We start from the raw sequence: 19,998 nt of genomic DNA, 5'->3' as shown, positions 1-19,998 counted from the left end.
TAGAGACATATTAAATGTTTATTTAATCACATATTTATTTTAAATATTTTATGATATTCACAAATATTTTACCATGATCACTTTCCATCATTGCTCTTATTTTGCTCTAAAAGTGCTACTGTTTGAAGAAATATGTATTGGCTTAGAGAAATGAGAATCATTTTTACTGCCTAAAACATATATTACAGACACAGTTGAGAATAATGCTGGTGTTGAGCAATTAATTTTAAAACATTTACTTCTCAATGTCTTTTTAAGCCACAAAGACAGCTAGTTAGTGTTACTTAAAATAAGATGAAAATTTAAGATAAATATTCCCTAGTCCAAGCCAAAACATAAAATAAAAAAGCTAACTTAAGAAATCATTAAAAATCAGCGAAATTAGACTTGCAAACATTCTAGTAAAACATATGCTAAACTGTTTTTACAGAAGTGCTGAATATTCATTGAATCATAATTCATGTGATTTTAATTTCTATGATAACTGCATTAGGAATGGGAAAAAAGTTAATATGAAACTAAGGAAACAATATACCCGAAACTACTCTTTTGGAGTACGAAGGCAAAGACAGGATAATACTCATATGACACAGATTATCATCCAGACTTTGAGAGCTATTGGCCGAGACTATCTTAGAAGAGAGGGCAGAGTCAAGATGGACATGACAACTCAATGAGACCCAAATGGAAAGGTTGAAACTATCCACAAAAGCCTTGAAGGAAAACACTTTTCCTATCGAGGGATGATTTGTACTGGCCTCCAGGTGTAATATTATGTGCACTGATGAGCTGATCAACAGAATAGAACTTCTCCCCAGCTGTAATCAAGAGTGATTGATGGCTGGGACAAAAAAGTTGATTATCATGACAAGTTCGCTGATGCAGAGAAAATACGCTCTGCTTGGGAAATGGATAAAACCTGCTCAGAGACTACCTTCTGAAACCTTATTTATAAAGGAATCTAACGGAAGCTTTAAAGTTGTACAGACAGACCTGATAGCCTGATCAGCCTGATAGGAATAAATTTGCCATACATCAAACTTCCCAGATTTCCTATTTTAGGAATCTAAAAACTAATTTAGGTACCACATAAAATCAACTGTGTAAGTTCAATGCTATGCTCTATGAATTAGATTCTTAAAAGTTGTCTTTCTGCAACTCAAAGGATCGCTGAAAGACACACATGGACATAGAAAATTAAAGTTTCATAGCACACCCTGCCTCCAAATGTCCTCAGCTCCGTCATTATAAGAAATGAGTTTCCCAAATGACTGCAACCTTTACCACTATCAGATCCAATTTACATCAAAACATATATTTGGACTGAGACAACTCTGAGATACAGAGGCAGTATTTTGCATTTAAAATGAGATTTGGCAGGCCTAAAAAAGGTGGATCTGAGCCAGAAGGTTGGCTGTATGTTCTGGTCTAAAACAGCAGCTAGTTTATGTAGTGATACATGGGTCATAAAGGCAGGTGTGTCTCTCTTGACATTCTAGTTTTAATGTCATACAAGAAATAATAATCTCATCCAAATATAGGGTGTGGCTTACAGCTTGTGTAGAACAATTTTATTCTCCAAAGCTCATGATCAAAAACAACGTCCACTCCTAAACTAGTCATAAGCAACTTTTAGGATGAAAAAGACAAAAGGAATGAGTGAGTTCATTTCAATAATACAGAGATCTTTGAAAATAAGATCACTTGAGACACATGAAATGAATTTTATCAGTTACTCTAGCTAATTAGTGCAGTGAATAGGTCTCAATAGAAAATAACAAATAGTAGCTGCTAAGAAGTATGCAAAAGGTCAAAAAACCCAAAGTGACATGACAGACATTAACATGAGTTAATCATGTTTTTTGTCAAATTCCTTTGTTCTTGTGCCCACAAACAAACCTCTCCATTATCTTAGTCTACAAGGCTATGATGAAACTAGTGTTTTATGAAATGCTGAATTAAACTACAGTTGACTCTTAAACAATGCATTTAACTTCCAAACTAAAAACAGCATCTAGGGAAACCTAGTAACCTAGTGAAATGGTAGGAAAATCTTTGAGTGAGGAATTAAACAGGCTGTTGTCTGAACCACTGCCTTTTTGTTTTTCTAATTGAAATTACATTAATTTAAACCTCTGGGTAGATCCCACTTACATATTCTCTTTTACTTTTCACAAATGTCAATTCACCGCCTACCACCAATCAGGTTCTTCTAAATATTTCTTCCTCCATTTCTACCCCTATGACAAATCCCATCCTGCATCCAGAGTCTAAAAGTTTGTTTTTTGTTTGCTTTCTTTGTATTTCACAAATGAGCATATAAATATATATATATATATATATATACACACACACACACACACACAAATACACACACATATGTAATTTCACAGATCATACAATGTCTGCCTTTAATTTCCTGACTTATCTCATCCTCTCAAGTTCCATTCATGCTCTTACAAATGGCAATAGTTTGTCTTTTTAATGGCTGAGCAGTATTCCATTGTGTACTTATCTCACATCTTCTTGATCAATTCCTTAGTCATTGAGTATTTGTGTTGTTTCCGTATCTTGACTATTGTGAATAGTGCTTCAATGAGCACAGGGTGCATATATCTCCTTGAGTTATTTTTTTCATATTCTTCAGGTAAATACCCAGATAAAGAATTATTGGATCATGTGGTAACTCTGCTTTTAATTTTTTTAAATATATTTATTTATGCATACAAAACTGAGGTACAGGCCAGAGGCACAGGTACAGTGAAAGATTCACCAGAGACAGAGTGGGGAGCAGGACAGGTAGATGGATGAAGTACACAGATGACGGGAGTAGTGGGCGGGTCAGGAGAGATCTGCTGCACCGTGTGGATCACCTCCAGGGCGGGGATTGAACTCATATTGAGGTGCTTTAGCTTCTTAGCACTGCATTTTAACCCACTGCACCACCAGGGAGGGCCCCACTTTTACTTTTTTAAGGAACCTCCATAATGTTTTCCATAATAGCTAAACCGATTTACGTTCTCACCAACAGTGGATGAGTGTACCTTTTTCTCCACATCTTTACCAATACTTATCAGTTCTTGACTTTTTGATAATAGTCATTTGACAGGTGTGAGCTTAAATCTCATTGTGGTTCTGCTTTGCATTTTCTAATGATAAGCAATGTAGTACATCGTATCTGTTGTCTGTTGATCATCTGTATGTCTTCTTTGATGAAATGTTTATTTAGATGTCCTGCCCATTTTTAAATAAGATTATATGCTCTTTTGTTCTTCAGTTTTATACATTTTTTAATATATTTTGTGCATTAACTTCTAATCTGAAGCATGGTTTGAAATATCTTCTGTTCAGTAGGCTGAGGTTTTTGCTTTAATGGTTTATAACAATGTAATCGAAAAAGGGAGGGTTCCATGTTCACTACCCCACCCAGGGTGTTGGGGTGGACTTGGGAAAAGAGAAAAATTGGAGGAGGAATGTGGAGGAGAAAGACATCTGAAGAAGAAGCTGTAATTGATTCTCACACTTGGACTTGTACCAGGAACTTCGGAGACAGAGGAAGAAACACTTGAAAGAGACAGAGACATGGGTGAGAGACCTGTGGGAGGCTGACAATGGACACCATTATGTTGAATTGTATATTTATTTTGCTTCACTTTAAGACTAACTTGGTCCTTTCTATACCTTTCCTATGGATCCCCACGAGAAGATGCCTTAGACTTGTGGCAAGCTTGTGTGCTATAATAGCTCAATCCTGTTTGACTGGGCATTTATCTCTAAGGGGTGACTGGGTAAAGTCTTCTCGAGAAACTATTCTTTCTCTTCATCTCTCTCATCTGCACAACAATTTTATTAAATTGATTTCCTACTGAAGGGCTTACATGCTAAGAGCATGTTTTGTCTTATGTGGCAGATGGCTTAACATAGAATATGCAAAGTTTGGGCGCCTCAGGATTCCCCTCATTCTGCACACTAACAGCTTCCTTTGCTGTTGCAGAAGCTCTTAACTTTGATTTAGTTCCATATACTTATATTCATTTTTTTTCTCTCTTGCTATTGAAGACAAATTCACTAAGACATCACTGAAATTTTGATGACAAACATCTTTATATGTATGTTTTCTTCTGTGTATTTCATGCTTTCTGATCTTATGTTCAAATCTTTAATTCATTTTGAGTTGCTTTTAGTATTTGTTGTAAAACAGTTGTTCATTCTTTTACATGTGCTTGGTTTTATTAGAATATCATACTGGTTTGATCACTGTAGCTCTATAGCATAACTTGAAGTTAGGAAGTATAGTACCTACATTTTTGTTCTTTTTTCTCAGAGTTATTTTGACTAATCAAGGTTTTTTTGTGCAATCTCATGATCATTTTAAGACATTTTGTTTTATTTCTGTGAGAAATGTCATTGTAATCATAATAAGTATTGCTTTGATTTTATATATTGCTCTAAGTAGAATATAGATATGTCTTTTCTTAATTAGCCTCATGTCTTTGAGGTTTTTTTGAATGTACAAGTTCCAAATAATCTTGATTCCAATGGCTAGTCACTCATTACAGTCATGTTGTTAAGGAGTATAAAATAGAACACGTAGGGACTCCATCATAAAATGTGCAGCGAACAAAATAGGGTAAATAATGCCATTATAATGACTTATTTTTTCCTCTGAAATATTAAATTGCTTCTAAACAAGTGTGAAAGTTTGAAAATGTCTTTTCTATCACACAAAGTACTTAAGAAAGGCTTACCCTATTGTAAGTGTCTGTATTTAGCGTTTTATTGTATTACCATCTGAGATTCTCACTTCTGGTAAATCTTTACCTTTGAAAAATGCAGGGACAACTTGTCCCTCATAAAGCTGCATTTATTAAAAAGTCCTCTCAAATGCTTTAAGTCTGTTGCCTCTGACACAGCGCAACACAGTGTCCCACAGGGTATACTGAGAGACCCACTTACAAATTAAAGTTTCAGGCAGCTTTGAAACATCTCTTTCATAAAAGAGTGTCCTCTGTTAGTCTCTAGTATTCACGGAGCTATTTGGAGCTCTGGCCTGAGCACGATGGCCTTCCACTGGGTGCTTTTTCTTCTTTAAAAGCAGTTCTTTGACAGGGCCATTCGGTTTCCCTAAAAAAGGAGACATGTCTGGGAACCTGATGAGGTTCCCTTGGGCTGTCAGGTCGCCCCTGTGTGAGGAGCTAGCTCTGAACTGTGTGGTGATGGATTGAAGGTTATGGCCGCATTTGAAACAAGTGGCTGGGAGGTCTCTTTTGAAGGACTTAACCTTGGAGTGTGCATTCAGTCCTCATTTCCTCTCTCAATTTTCTGGTTTCTACTTTCTGAATGAAACCTACAGCTCTGTCAGGAATTCTCAGAAAACAAAATTTGCACAGAAGGACTAAGCAGGAAATATTGCATCTGGCTGGTAGAGATTTCAGAAGAAAATTAACCAGTCAAGAGCACAGGAATCTCTTTAGCAGCATGCTACGCTGGCAGGCTCTTAAAAATAAAGCTAACTCTTGGGACATTTCAGGACTCTCTGAATCAGGCTTTGATATTCCAAAGTTTCATCTGTGGAAGTAATGATGGCTAAAGGAGTAAGGAAAGAGAACTTTTCATAAAAGAGTCCAAATTTCTCTGGACTGCTTTTCTTTATAAACAAAGAAAAACAAAATAATAAAAGTTACGTTTCTATCAACCTCCAACATGGAAAATTTGACCTTGAAAGTCTGCAAAGAGACATTTGATTTATATGACTAATAGTAGTGTACATGATCTCCAGTAAGCAAAGAATATTTATGTTTCTTTAAAGTCCTGTGAGTACCTCAGAGAATCATTGTATGTCAGATTTAGAGGTACATACAAAATCATTCTGTCCATGTTATAGATTGTAGAGATAGGAAAACAAAAGGCACTTTAGTTGTTTATTTTTCCTTCTTAAACTCTGAACTTTGAAACAGCAAGGAGGTCTAGAAATTGGGCTCGTAAGTCCCAGCATAAAGCTTTTAATTCAGAGCATCAGGTGACGTCCTTGAGAAAGTTTAAGATTTGCATTAGCCTCAACTGAATGTTCTTAACTAAAACGATTGGAGAAGGTAATCAAAGTTGATACAGTAGTATAGCTGCAGATTGCTAGAACACAGACAAACATTTCAAATTAAGAACCAGTTAAAGGGCAAAATTAGATAAGTTTTAGATAACACTCAATAAGTGTTTAATAAATGAATAAAATGTTCAGGGTCAACTTTACTGCTGTGTCAAGAAAATGAAGGTAGAAACAAAAATCTCTCAAATGGTCTAAATTTCAGCTTCACAAAGAATATTGACAATAATTGCCATATTTTTATCAAAATGAATTTTACATTTCCTTTACCCCAATGCCCAATCCCTTTGCAACGCAGGATTTAGGCTCCCTAAAACCTAAAAATGACAACTCACACAACTTGTAAGGAAATGTGTAAATAGAAGTAAAATTGAGAATAGTCTACAAAGTGGTTCTTAAGGTTTTGTAAGCTCACTTTGCAGTAAAATCTGAATTTTGGCTCTCTGAAAAAAAAAAAAAAACAAAAACAAAAAAACAAAAAAACACACAGTCAACCTGCTTCTCCCAGTTTTAAACACGTGACTATACTGTGAATTGTGAATATCACACAGCACAATAGTAGCCCCATCATTGAGTAGTGGAGTCGTTGGTAGCCACATAATATCCTTGACATAATCCAGTTGCCAAGATAGTGAGTGCTTGATATACATTTCTGTCTATATAAATATCATAAATTGTTTTTAATCTCTTTTTTTTGCAACATATATATCTATATCAAAGCACTATTTGGTATTTAGAACACTTGTAGAAATCAAAAATAGAAAATAGATGATCACCAATAGTTGAATATCTCAGAAGTAAAATGTGTTCATCTCTTTCCTTTCATATAATCATGGCTTATTGGGGCCCTTCCACTCAGTATATTTCATCCCACTGATGAAATGATGAGTCCTAAGCAACATTGGGGGTTAAGGAACCCAACTTCCTGCCCACTCGAAATCCAAATGTAACTTATGGTGGACCCTCCAGAGCAATGGGCTCTAAAGCCACAGATTCAACAAACTGACATTCAGTTAGTTGAATCCTGAATGTGAAATCCAAAACTGAACCTGTGTGATTTTTTTTTAAATTTATTTATGTATGCATACAGAACTGGGGTACAGGCCAGAGGTACAGGGGTGGTGGTGAGAAGAATCACCAAAGACAGAGTGGGGAGCAGAACAGGCAGGTAGAAAAAGTACACTGCTGAGGGGAGCAGCAGGAGAGATCTGTCGTGCCATGTGGGTCAGCTCCCCGGTAGGGGATGGAACTCATACTGAAGTGGCTTGCTTGCAATGCTGCATCCTAACCCATTGTGCCACTAGGGAGGGCCAGTTTGTTAACTTTTTCTCCTAAAATATACAATAAAATCCCGGAATCTGAATGCCACAGTGATACTGTTAGTGACTTCTCCTGAGTATGTTTTCAAACCACAGACACACCTGAAATAGTTAGAAAATTGCTAACTGAAACCTTGAAAATGTCATTTATCACTTGGGATGAAGTACAAGGTTTAAAAACCATAGCAGAGGCCCTCCCTGGTGGCGCAGCGGGTTAAAGCACTGCATTAAGAAGCTTAAGCCACTTCTACATGAGTTCGATTCCCGCCTGCCTCGGAGGAGATCCACATGGCGCGGCAGACCTCTCCTGCCCGCCCGCTGCTCCCCTCAGCAGTGTACTTCGTCGATCTACCTGTTCTGCTCCCCACTCTGTCTCTGGTGAAGCCTCTCACCCTCCGCATCTCTGGCCTGTACCCCAGTTCTGTATGAATAAATAAATCTTTAAAAAAAAAAACATAGCAGAGATAATAGATCTAAGATTTCCTTTTTCCCCCTATATCATGTAATTAAGCTTATAAAAAAAATTGGAGAATTAAGTTGAAGTAAAACAGTTGTTCAAATACAATACAACCACCATTAGTTTTTACTTTTCTTTCCATCTCAACATCATTTTCTTTAGATATCTGCTCCCACAAATATCGTGGGTGTAAATATTTAATTATTGATTTAATTATCTTTAAATATTTAATTAAATATTTAAAAGATGTGCCTGGATACATGATGTTAAGAAAATTTAACAATCTAATTGGTTTTTTGGTAGGAAAAATATTACTATCAGCATCTTTATCATTAGATTGGCATATCTGGATATCTGGTTATGGAAGTTATGACAAGAGACATGAAATAAATTCACATATATTGATTAGTCTCACTACACACCTGGTTTTGAAATGCAGAGCAATTATAATAATTTCTACCTTATAACAACATTGAAAATTTATCAATTAAATGAATGATGATCTAGGGATGTCACTCTGGAGAGTCCTGAGGCCAAGAAGCAATGTTAATGTGCTCAGGTAGTTTTTCTGGGTTCTGTTCCCACCACTCTATCAAGCAATCCCCCTGATAATGAATTGATGACAGTTCTAAGTCACAGTTTAAAAAAATACTTATTTATGCATATGAGAACTGGGGTGGGACAGAAGTTGTGTGGTGAGAGGATTTATGAAGGACAGAGTGAATCTACTGACGTATACTGCTAAGGGGAGCAGCAGGCGAGACAGGAGAGGTCTGCTGTGCCCTATGGGGGTCAGCTCCCTGGCCAGGATTGAAACCAGGTCACAGTGGTGATAGCACTGAGACTGACTGCCTGCTCTAGCAGGGAGGCCCCAACCATAATGCCTTTTAGTGCTACAGTTTTAAGATTGCTCAGGTGGGGGGCATGAAATCTTATTCCCATTCTGTAAACAATCAGTAGATATTCATTCTCTATCTCACTTAGTATTCTCACATTCTAGTTGGTCCAGCTTAATTTTGAAAGACATGCTTTTGAACTTGCCAGGCCAATGGCAAATTATATTTATTGTATGATGATGATAAAATAATTGGGCAAATTAGAACCTTTAAGTCTTTAATTGGAAGCTTTTTGGATAACCTCATGTATGTTTCATATGAACTATGAACTGCTGAAGTATTTTTTTTTCTTCCTCCAACACTAGGAGAAGGGAATCTGATTTAAAGTGCACCTAATGTAACATGCTATAATAGGTCCTAAAAATAGAAAATATACCATATAGGAAACAGGTATGGCATAACACCAAACTACAGAGTTTATTATGTGAAGAGTTAAAATAATAAATAAAAGCTTAGAGAGGGAAAGGAAATTGAATTTTCATGATACAGAGATAAAAAGAACTATAAGCTATTATTTTCATTGGAAGGGGAAAAGCTTTGAAATGTAAAAAAGTTCATAAGGCAAAATATTTTCTGTGGTAGAAAATTCAACCAAGCATACAAATGAATTACAATGTTACTTTTCCAAAAAGATTCTAGGTTTAAGAATAGAAATAGGAAAATGAATTCCAGACTTCCCTGTAAAGAACAAAGAGGAAGTTGTATTAAGATTATAAAGACTTTTCTTGGGATTAAAATGATCCAGTATTATATATACATATATTATGTTTGAGCCGTAATTTTTCTTTAGGGGTTATTTTCTTACAGTTTATCTTGAATTCAGTACTAAACAGTTCATAAAATTAGTATTTGTGAACATGACCAATCCATAAGTAAATATAGCTAATAATTCTAGCATGTTAGTTATTTTTATTGATATAATATTGCTACAGAGATATTGCTCATCTGATACATAAACTGAACTATGGTTGATTTGTTAGTAAATTATAATTAAAATGATGCTGTCATTTTACATTCAGTAATATTGTAAATCCTCCTATCTAAGAAATTGTAACTTTTAAAATTAGCATTGCATAATGGTATTATATTCAAGACTTAAATAAGAAAAAATGGAAGGGTGGTGAATTCACACGTGCCAGTTTACAGAGTCCAAGGCAGCCACCCTGGGTAATTATCTGATAAATTTAGATGGCCCTGAAGTTCAACTCAAACCTAAATCAAACATCTTCATGAGTGTCTGTGGTAGGTAGAATGATGCTTAGATCCTAATCCCTGGGATGATGCCTATGTTACGTTACATGACAATGGGGATTACATTAGCAGATAAAATTAGGCTGCTAATCAGCTGAGCTTAAAATACAGCCATTATCTTGGATTATCAAAGCCACTGCATCATGATCACAATTATCCTTACATGTGGAAGAGTGGGGCCGCTCAGGGAGATTCAGAGTGATTCCAGAGAAGGACTCAACCAGTTATTGCTAGCTTTGAAGATGGAAGGGTCAGGAACCAATAAACTAGGCAAGCTTAGAAGCTAGAAAGAAAAGCAAGGAACCAAATTCTTAAAAACTTCCAGAAGGAACATAACCCACACCTTGATTTCATTCTATTGACATCCAGTTTACACTTCTCACCTCCAGAACTATGTTTCTGTTGTTTTAAGCCACTTTTTGCCCTATTTTACAGCAGCAATTGATTAATACAGTAATCATCTAGTGCATGGTCAAGCCTACCATTGTTTAATTATGACCCAGACTGATTAGTCTAAATCTCCCAAATAACTGGCATTTTTCTTTCATCACATGTCAGACTAACCTGTAGGTAAAGATGTGACAAGAAGCAACAGCCGTTAATGATATGTATTGATGTATGGATTCTTCTATCACTTTGAAACTCGGCAAAATAAATTGCTTATTAGCAAAACAAATTGCTACCCTCTCACCAAGAAAATAAGTAAGATCACCTTTCAGGAAAGACGTATGTAAATGTTCTTTGCAAAATGTTATATTATGTTCTTTCTGTCAATGTTAATCATTATATATGTAAACATTAAATAGTCCCTAAAGCATAATGACAACAGGTTAAAATCTTCATTAGTCTTTGATATCCAGCTACATTACTAGAAGTGCACACATAGAAGAAGCAATTGCCTTGAGGTGGCCAGAGAATCTTTAAAAAAGAATCAAATTTTAAAATAATCAACCGAAAACCTAGCCAGGCAGGTCGTGGCTTTTTTTTCTTTTGCATTTCTAGGGAGATTGGGTTCTAGTTTGAAGTCTTGTTTTGACTCACAGTTTATAGGGTGTTTTCTTAATCACATAGAAATATTGACACTGAAACTGTTGGCAAAGGGGTGGGGGATCTTTGAAGCAGTTCCCCTCTAATGTATGAACTGGCAAGATGGCTCCTGGGAGACTTTTGCATCATTACCTGGTGGGTTCCAAAGTACAAGAAGGAAGATTTGAGACAAAAAGTAACCAAGAACCACTCAAAAGAACAATTATGATGATGCCTAATTGTTCCTGAGAGTTTTGAAATGAGCCAACTAGCAACTACTGAATTGAAAGCTCTTATTTACATAGTGGGAAAGATGCCTCCTATTTTTACAAAAGCTGTGAGAGATTATTATATAACATTCATCACTTGAAACCATTTTTGTTAACAAATTAAACTGATTTTTTTCTTGAAATTCAAGTAAAGGTAAGGTACTCAGTATGATAAAACAAAATCTCTTTAAGTAGAAAAATGCTGCTAGTGACTTTTTTTTTTAATAGCAGCTAATGGTTGCTATGTTGAGTCTACGGTTCTCCTTTATAAATCTCATGAAGGAATGTGATATAATTACCTGATGACTGTAAAACTAGGTATGAGTTCTAAGATGAAAACAGTACTTTTACAGAATGGAAAGTTGTCACAGAAGGAAAAAGCCACTTTATTTATTTTCCATCCATTTTCTGTTCCTGATTTTCTCATATGCTATCAAAATTACCAGGGAACTTAAGAGACCTACTTGTCTGGGGAGATTAAATAATGGATGTTTTAACAGTCTCCAGAATTCAGATCAGTTTGGTTATCTCCAAAGGGCACATGACTTAGGGCCAGAGAATGGTATCCTAAGGGACTATTTTGATCAAATCAGTCTTCTACTTGCCTGGAGTTATCAGCAATGTATCTAATTTCTGGTTCTCCCAAACCAGCATTCACTCTCTGTTCTGTCTCTCAGGACCAACTCCACACCGAAACAGGTGTGTTTGTGGCTAGGCAATATTATTCCGATGGGCCACAAGCCAAAATCAGTTGTGATGTGACGAATCTGCAGTTCACCCTGATCCTTAGAAAATGTATGAAAGATGTGAATTACTCTGTGAATAGCTTGCAAAGCACCGCTCAGGTCCACAGATGTCTCCCTTCTATCGTGTTCTCCACTTAAGTTTTATTCATTAGGGAATAAAAGGCTTTGAGGTCTTTAGAACTCCCTGTTAAAATGCTAATACTTCTAGGACAGTAAGTGGGGTGCTTTAACACAAATATCATTAAGGACACAGGACTGATCTGGAATTAAGGCTCACCACTGCAGGCAAAGAGAATTTACAAAGCCCAAATTCTGGCCTTGAAATATGATTTAGGAAATATCTTACTGCAGAGGTGTTAAGCCTCATTGGTTCTGAATTTGACTGTTCCCCAAACTTCATTATCTAAATTTAGCATTCCCAAGAGACCAAAATCACCATTAAACAGCAGGTATATGATGGTAGGTGTGTGGCTTTCTTATAGTAAATGCCTGAATATAGTATAATAAGCTCCCATCCCAAATGAAAGATTATAAGGAGTTAAAATGCTATCTTTGAATTCTGACATACTGAGCTGTGGGAGAAAAATGTTTAAGAAACCTCTTCTGCAAGATTAGAACAGCATAATACATTTTTTTAGTGAATATTAAATGATAAACTTACATCGGAATTAAATCTCAACTGGCAAATGTTGCATGATATGATTTGCTTTCTTCGATGAGGAAGAGGCACCCCGAATGTATGATTTATTACAGCTTTCTGAATCGGGTCCATCTGTAATGAGAAAAAAAAATACAACAAATAGAAATAAAGCTTGTCAGTTCCATTGGAATGTTGCCTATTTCATTAAAGAACCAATCTGTACAGCTTCAATCTACTGCTCACGTTATAAAGAACATTTTTATTCTAAGAAACTGCATTTCTACTTTCTTGGAAAATAGACTACAATACGCCCGAAGCTCAGTATGATAAGGAAATGATAAATGTACCCATTAGAGTCTGCATACTAACCGCTTTTCTCATTTAGGCTCAACAATTGTCTTGGATTGATAATCCTAAAATATAATTAAAGGTTTATCAAAACTCAAGTTATTGCTAATGCCAGCCATCTCACCAGTAGTGTCTCTATACAACTGCCTCAAAATGGACTTCAAAATAGGCTTCGTCAGTGAAGGAGCTATGAAAATAAACTTCACCACTATCTGACATTAACCTCATGCTATATTTGACGTCATTTGAACTTAAATACACAGAATACAAAGCTCTCCCTGGTGGCACAATGGGTTGGGACGTAGCACTGCAAGCTAGCCACAGCCAAGTCAGTGTGAGTTTGACCCCTGGCTCTGCAGGTGACCCACATGGTGCAGCAGACCTCTCCTGACCCACCCGCTGCTCCCCTCAGCAGTGTACTTCATTGATCTGCCTGTTCTGCTCCGCACTCTGTCTCTGATGAAGTCTGTCACCACCTCTGCACCTCTGGCTGTACCCCAACTCTGTATGCATCAATCAATCAATAACTTTATAAAAAATAGTACACAAATCACTATTCAGCTATTAAAAAAGATGAAATTGTGTCTTTTGGAGATAAATAGATGGTTCTTGAGGTGATGATGTTGAGTGACATAAATCAGAAAATAAAAGACAGTCATCAGACGGTCTCATTCATTTGTGGAATAGAGTTAACCAAAGAATCAGCAAAACAAGAAGAGTGTTTCTTGGCCTTTCTGAAGAATATACTGATTAGTAGAGGGTGGGGGGAGGAACAAGGACACCCGGGAGGGAAGGTAGCTGGGTTGTGGCACTAGACCTTTGGTGGCAGGTAAGTGAGGACATTTTGAAGCTGTTCTTCCAACAATATACTGCTATGTAATCTAGTGGTAAATCAATAAAAGTTCAAAGAAGATGACCCTGATGTTGAAGATTTCAAATATATAGAGCTACTAATTCTTTCAAAAGTATAGTGACCACCTAATCAGTACTTCTGTCCTATGGGCTTAAAATTTGAGGTTCAGAGAGTTGGGGCCAGATGTCCATTATTTCACTCCATTGCATTTCCAGGACAGGAAAGGAGAAGTCACATCAGAACACAATGTCAGAAATCTAACTCTGATAAAACAATGTTTCCTCCTCAAGATCTGCCCTACACTCCACATCAATGATTCTTATAATTCAGAATTGGATACAAATTTTAACTTGCTTCTTAATATGTGTGCAACCTATACAAATGAGTATCTACTATTTAAAGTTGTGATGGCAAACATGTAGAACTGAGGCTAGCAGAGGAAGCGGGGGTGGGGGGGGTGGACAGCAAAGGGAGGACTAGAGTGGAGGACTATTTTTTTAAAAAAGATGTATTTATTTATACATACAGAACCGGGATACAGACCAGAGTTGCAAGGCCAGGGTCTAAGAGTATCCACCAGAGACAGAGTGAGGAGCAGAACAGACAGCCAAACTGAAACACACCGCTGAGGGAAACAACAGGCAGGTCAGGAGAGTTCTGCCATGCCATGTGGGTCACACCCCTAGCTGGGGATTCAACTCCTGCTGCAGTGGCTGCAATAGCTTCACAGTGCTGTGCTTTAACCTGTTGTGCCACCAGGCAGGGCCCTACTTTTTTTTTTTTTTTCTATTGTAGCATGGGTGAAGATAAAGTTAGCACTAGTTCCACGTGCCTATAATCTTTGTTGATCCAATCACCATTTCTCATGTGACCAGAGACATTTCAAAGTGATTTCAATGTTACATTGATAGCTATGACTTCTATTGAATGTCTCCAAACTTCAGAACTCTTAACTCTCATCAGAAAGAATTTATGAGAATTCAAAAATGATTCAACACACAGAAAAGCTACCAATGTGTCTGTGAAATGATGCTCTGATATTCAGCTTCTGTGCTATATCATAATGCCTTAATTACCCTAAACAAGTCATTGAAAAATTCCAATTCCCTATTTGTACTTTAAATCGTGAAAACTGGTTAACAAATACACTCCATTCACTGTGTAGGAGAACATTTCTGTCTATATTTACAATTCCTGTGAATTCCTTTACGTTCATAATGTAAAATTCAATAACAATAATGATAACACAAATAAAAGTACTCACTATTTATTAAATGTCATCTTTGTGCTAAGAATTAGGCTAAGTGTTTTATGTAATATTCATTGAACAGCTATATTGATTAAGAAGAGCTCAGATATCATCATTATTAATTCTATTAAATTATATTATTTGATATTAATCCAGATTTTGGATGAAACTCATCTGTTTCATGATTTTCTGTTCACTTCCAAGTATTAATGAATTCTGCCATACTTTATTTTTAACTAGTTTTATTTAGGTATAATTATATAAATAGAATCACTGACATTAAGCATACAACTTGATGAGATATGAAAAATAGTCACAAAAATTACCACATAATATCACATAATTTCCAAGTAACTACTTGGAAATATTTTCTCTTACCTCTAAATAGTTAATTCAATCCCTGCCTTCTTCTCCCAGTCCCTGAAACCACTGGTCTATCTACACTACTTTATTTTGGCCATTTCTCAAAGTTCTTATAAAAGTAATCACAATGTAAAAACTTTTGTGCCTGGCCTTTTTCATTCAGTATAGTGCTATTGAGGTGAACCCATCCCATTACATGTAGTAGTAGCTGATTCTTTTTACTATTAAACTGATTCTTAGTCTATGGATAGACCATTATGTTCTTATCCATTTGTGAGTTGAATTATTTCAGTACATTCTATAATCTTCTCAAGTATTAATATACAGTCAAAGCTCATTCCTAAGTTTTATTCATCCTCTTAATACAAATATTAATAACAAACAATTACAGTCTCCTTTCCTTGCCTTGGACCTAGTACTGGATAGTAACTGGATAGTAGCATGATAGGGCTGGTACCGATTCTTCTCTCAGCCATTCCTCTCCTCCAGCTAAACTTCCACATCTTCTTCACCCCCCATCTCATCCCTACTTCCTGAGAACTAAGATAACAGCCCTTCAACATATTTTTTTACCTCCTTGCCAGGATCATTTGAAACTACTTTAAAATGCCAGCACAATGCTTATATAACAACAGTCTCAGAGAACATTGGGGGCATTTCCCTTTCAGCCAACAAAGAAAAATTAAAAACAGACTTAGCGATAGTTGTCTCTTATACCTGTTGCATCTGTTCAGTGCATAAATGGGACTGTTTCAGCCCTCTTAATAATGTGGAATAACAAAGAACTATATGTTAAAGATTCTCTCTGCAAATATGATCTGATTTTTTACATAAAATTATTGAACAGCCTATTAGCTTGTCTTTTAGTAACACTGCGGAAGCAATGACATTCAATACACATTCAATACAAATCTGAGTAGAAAGTACTTCATGCAAATGTGGTCTAGTCCCTAGATTTAAATCTTTGTTTGAATTGAATGATGTTCTGATCACTGTGTCTATAAAATCAATTTCAAAATGTAAAGCAGTATATTCTTCAGAGACAATTTTATTTCCCCGCACATTAAAAAAATAAAAACAATATGTAGCTGAATTATATTTTGAAGATGAATCTCACAGCTATTGTTACACTACCTGAAGTAATTACCTTTTATCATTTCAGGAATCAAGCACAACAGTATGATAAAAGTTTAATGCCTTTATTAATAAACATAAATCATGTTTTCCTCTTTAATATATACATCTAGAAATATATGCAAGGCCATTTATGGAATTATGAAAGGGAAAAATCTACTTACACTCACTAGCTGTGTTGTTAGAGTTAATTAAATGATTCTACATGGTATGTAACTAAATGTATTGGGTTATCATTTAATAAGGTCTTATTTAAACAATAAGACCCCACTCTGCCAGCAGACAAGTTCGGGAGGCTGGGATGAATATAGGAGGATCAGCACACATTTGGGTCAATGCCCAAGGTCAGACATCTCAGAAAATAAATGGCCCAAACTGGCACCCAAGGAAGAAAAACCCCCCAAGAAAGACAAAAGAGAGCCTCAAGCCCTCCTGCCCATGGAGACATTTTCCTCCAGTCTGACCCCTGCTCCTCTGCTAGGAATTTCAATAAATCTACCTCTTCTGTTCTTCACTGGTGGATTAACTGAAACTCTCTGCCCTGGACCTCTGGTCTCATCCCAATTATTTCTCCCCACTGCCACATTGGTCTACATTTTTCAAATCAAGGGGGCACATATTCTTAGATCATTTTCTTTAAACATATCATTACTGACCATCATAATCCAACATTTGTTAAAAAGTAATCACATATGTTGATTTTATCCTTATGAACCAAGAGGTCTGATCACACCACGTTGTGTGTATGTCTTATGATCAGGATTTTTTTGTTGTTATTTTATTTATTTATTTGTTTGTTAATTTATTTATATTTTTCAGTTCAGTCTCAAGAAATGCTAATGTATGTAGGTAAGCAAAAAGAGTAGGGGGTTGGTCAAATACGTTATATACAATCTAGGTGCTACAGTCTGACCTTCCCTAGTGCACAGTAAAAATTTAAATTCTCTGAGATGCCTCACAATGATAGCATATCTTTAAACAAATAATTTAAAAAATAATGTAACCAAAATGTTTGTTTTCTTTATTTGCTATTACGTTTACTAACCTTGCTCAAAGCACACAGTTTAGAAAATACAGATATGGGAAAAGACCATTACTATAAAAAGATGAATAAAATGTAACATCTTCACTATTCAAGTGACGCTATTAAGTTAAACCTGTAATATATCGACATCAGAACTATAAAAGCTGCAGTGCATCTGACTTAACTCGGGCAACATTGAATTAAAAACTGAAAGAAATGGTCAGTCTAGATGGTTCTTAAAGACATAGTTATCTAATTTCTAGATTGGTATATTTTGAAAGCTGGAGTTTTCTAAAGACTTTATCTTACCACCCTAAACAAACAAAAGTGAAGAGTGACGCTTTGCCTATTGATCTGTTTACCTAGACTTGACACTAAAATTCAATTTCAACCTCAGCCTATAGCCTTATTTAAAGCCAAATGAATATGTTTGTCTTCATTTCAGTTTTTAGAGTCCTTGTATTTCCCTCTCAAGCCTGGCTTTCCCCTCGCCACCCCTCTGGGCATTCTGCTAAGCTGATGTGTAAATGAGAGTAAGGGATAGTCTTGCGCAGGCCAGTCAGGCCAGCGGCTGCTTCCTTCCCTGGCTTGTCCCTATCAGAAGGGCTGGGTCTCCCCCCTCAGTTCCCGGCTCTTGCTTTCAGAGGCCGCTTCTCTTTTGGTCCCTATTATTATTGTGACTTTCAGTTTTAAATGAAAGAATAAGAAATTAAATGCCAGCAAGTTTAGAAGTTCAAAAATATAAAGGTTGTTTTCCAGCTGGTATTTCTATGTAACAATCATTCTAAAGGTTACACTTTGGGGGCACTTGGCATGTGTTTTATGTTTACAGCAGTATTTTATGCCAACGACTGAGGAACTCTCATTGTCCAGCCCTAATATTGCACCAAGAATAAGTGACAGAAGCTTCCAGACCCACTGCCTCTGCTCCTCCTCTCCCTGATGTCCCCGACTAGAGCAGGGCAACTAGAAGAGGGTGATCTCCAGAGAATGAGGGTGTTCTAGGCCCCCTACCCCCCACCCCCAAGGAGGGTGGAGCTGCGCCCTGAGGAGGGGAAGCTAGAGAGGAGGAGACTGGATGAAGGAAGAAAGAGGGAGAGCAAAAAGGAGACCTGAAGGAGGCACATGGTGCAGAAATATGTGAAGAAGCTGTGCTTGCTTCTTGGCCTGGACTGGTACCAGGGACTCAAGAGACATGGAAGGAACACTTAAAACAGACGTAGACGTGGGTGAGTGACTCACAGGGAGGCTAACAATGGCTGCATTTATCTTGATTTTGATTTTGCTCTTTCCTTCCAGACTTGCCTGGCCCTTTCTATCTGTACCCAAAGTGTCATCACCAGGAGGTGCCTTAGACTTAGGGCATGTTTTTGAGCCAACCCCAAATTTAGAAACCCTTGTTTTGGGCCAACCCCATTTAGAGGGGCATTTACCCACAAGGAAATGAGTGTCTTCAGGTACTTGATTTGGAAACTATTATTTGTTTTGTTGTTTCCATTGTATTTTCTTTATTGCACACTAGTTATTATTATTATTTCACACTCCCATTGAGCTTTTATTGGATATATACCTTACATATAAAAAAATACAAACATTTTAATTTATCAATTGTTGATTTTAAAACGTGTGCATATTCATCATTCCAGTGAAGCTATAGAACATTTCCAGCATTCAAGACATCTAAAAAGCCCTACTCCTGCCTCATCAAACCCTCCAATGTATAGCAGTAGATATCTTTTTGCTTCTTTTTTACTGTCAGGAGCTTACAAATGGCACTGAGGCGGTGTTGGTTCCCAGCAAAGATTTTTTTTTTTTTTTTATTACAAAGTTTATTTTTACATCATTTTGTACATTTTTTTGCCATCTCGATTGTAATCCCCGCGGGTTTCCCATCACCAAATCACTCCTGTGCCACCACCATAGTCCCGTGCATTTCCCTCCCTTCCCTCCCCCCCGTTTTTGATCCCATTCCCCACTCCGCCCCCACAGAATGTCTCTGGTATATGGTTGTTCATTATTTTTGTTATTTTCTCGCCTGGTCCATTATACTCCTGCTATGAGTGAAACCATCCGGTATTTTTCTTTCTCTTTCTGGCTTATCTCACTAAGCATGATCTTTTCCAGCTCCATCCAAGTTGCCGCAAAAGACATGTGTTTCTCTTTTTTGGTTGCTGAGTAATATTCCATTGTATATATGTACCACATCTTTCTAATCCAGTCATCTACTTTTGGGCATTTGGGCTGCTTCCATGTTTTTCCAATTGTAAATAAAGCAGCAATAAACATGGGGGTACAAGTATCTTTTTCAATCAGTGTTTTTGTG

The 19,998-nt window shown here is 36.6% G+C and overlaps 1 protein-coding gene across 2 annotated transcripts in view; it reads right to left on the bottom strand.

Moving 5' to 3' along the window:
* The window catches only part of ZNF385D (zinc finger protein 385D), a 672,940-nt gene that overhangs the window by 104,597 nt on the left and 548,345 nt on the right, over positions 1-19,998 (bottom strand). For both annotated transcript variants that reach the window (XM_012732206.1, XM_004692286.2), the window contains one exon: positions 12,726-12,836. In XM_012732206.1, coding sequence (XP_012587660.1) covers positions 12,726-12,836 — 111 coding nt within the window. The remainder of the gene's footprint in view (positions 1-12,725; positions 12,837-19,998) is intronic.

The sequence above is a fragment of the Condylura cristata genome, unplaced genomic scaffold, assembly GCF_000260355.1.
Source record: "Condylura cristata isolate star-nosed mole 26May11 unplaced genomic scaffold, ConCri1.0 scaffold00033, whole genome shotgun sequence".
Classification (NCBI taxonomy): Eukaryota; Metazoa; Chordata; class Mammalia; order Eulipotyphla; family Talpidae; genus Condylura; species Condylura cristata.
This window is presented reverse-complemented; position numbering and strand designations above follow the sequence as displayed.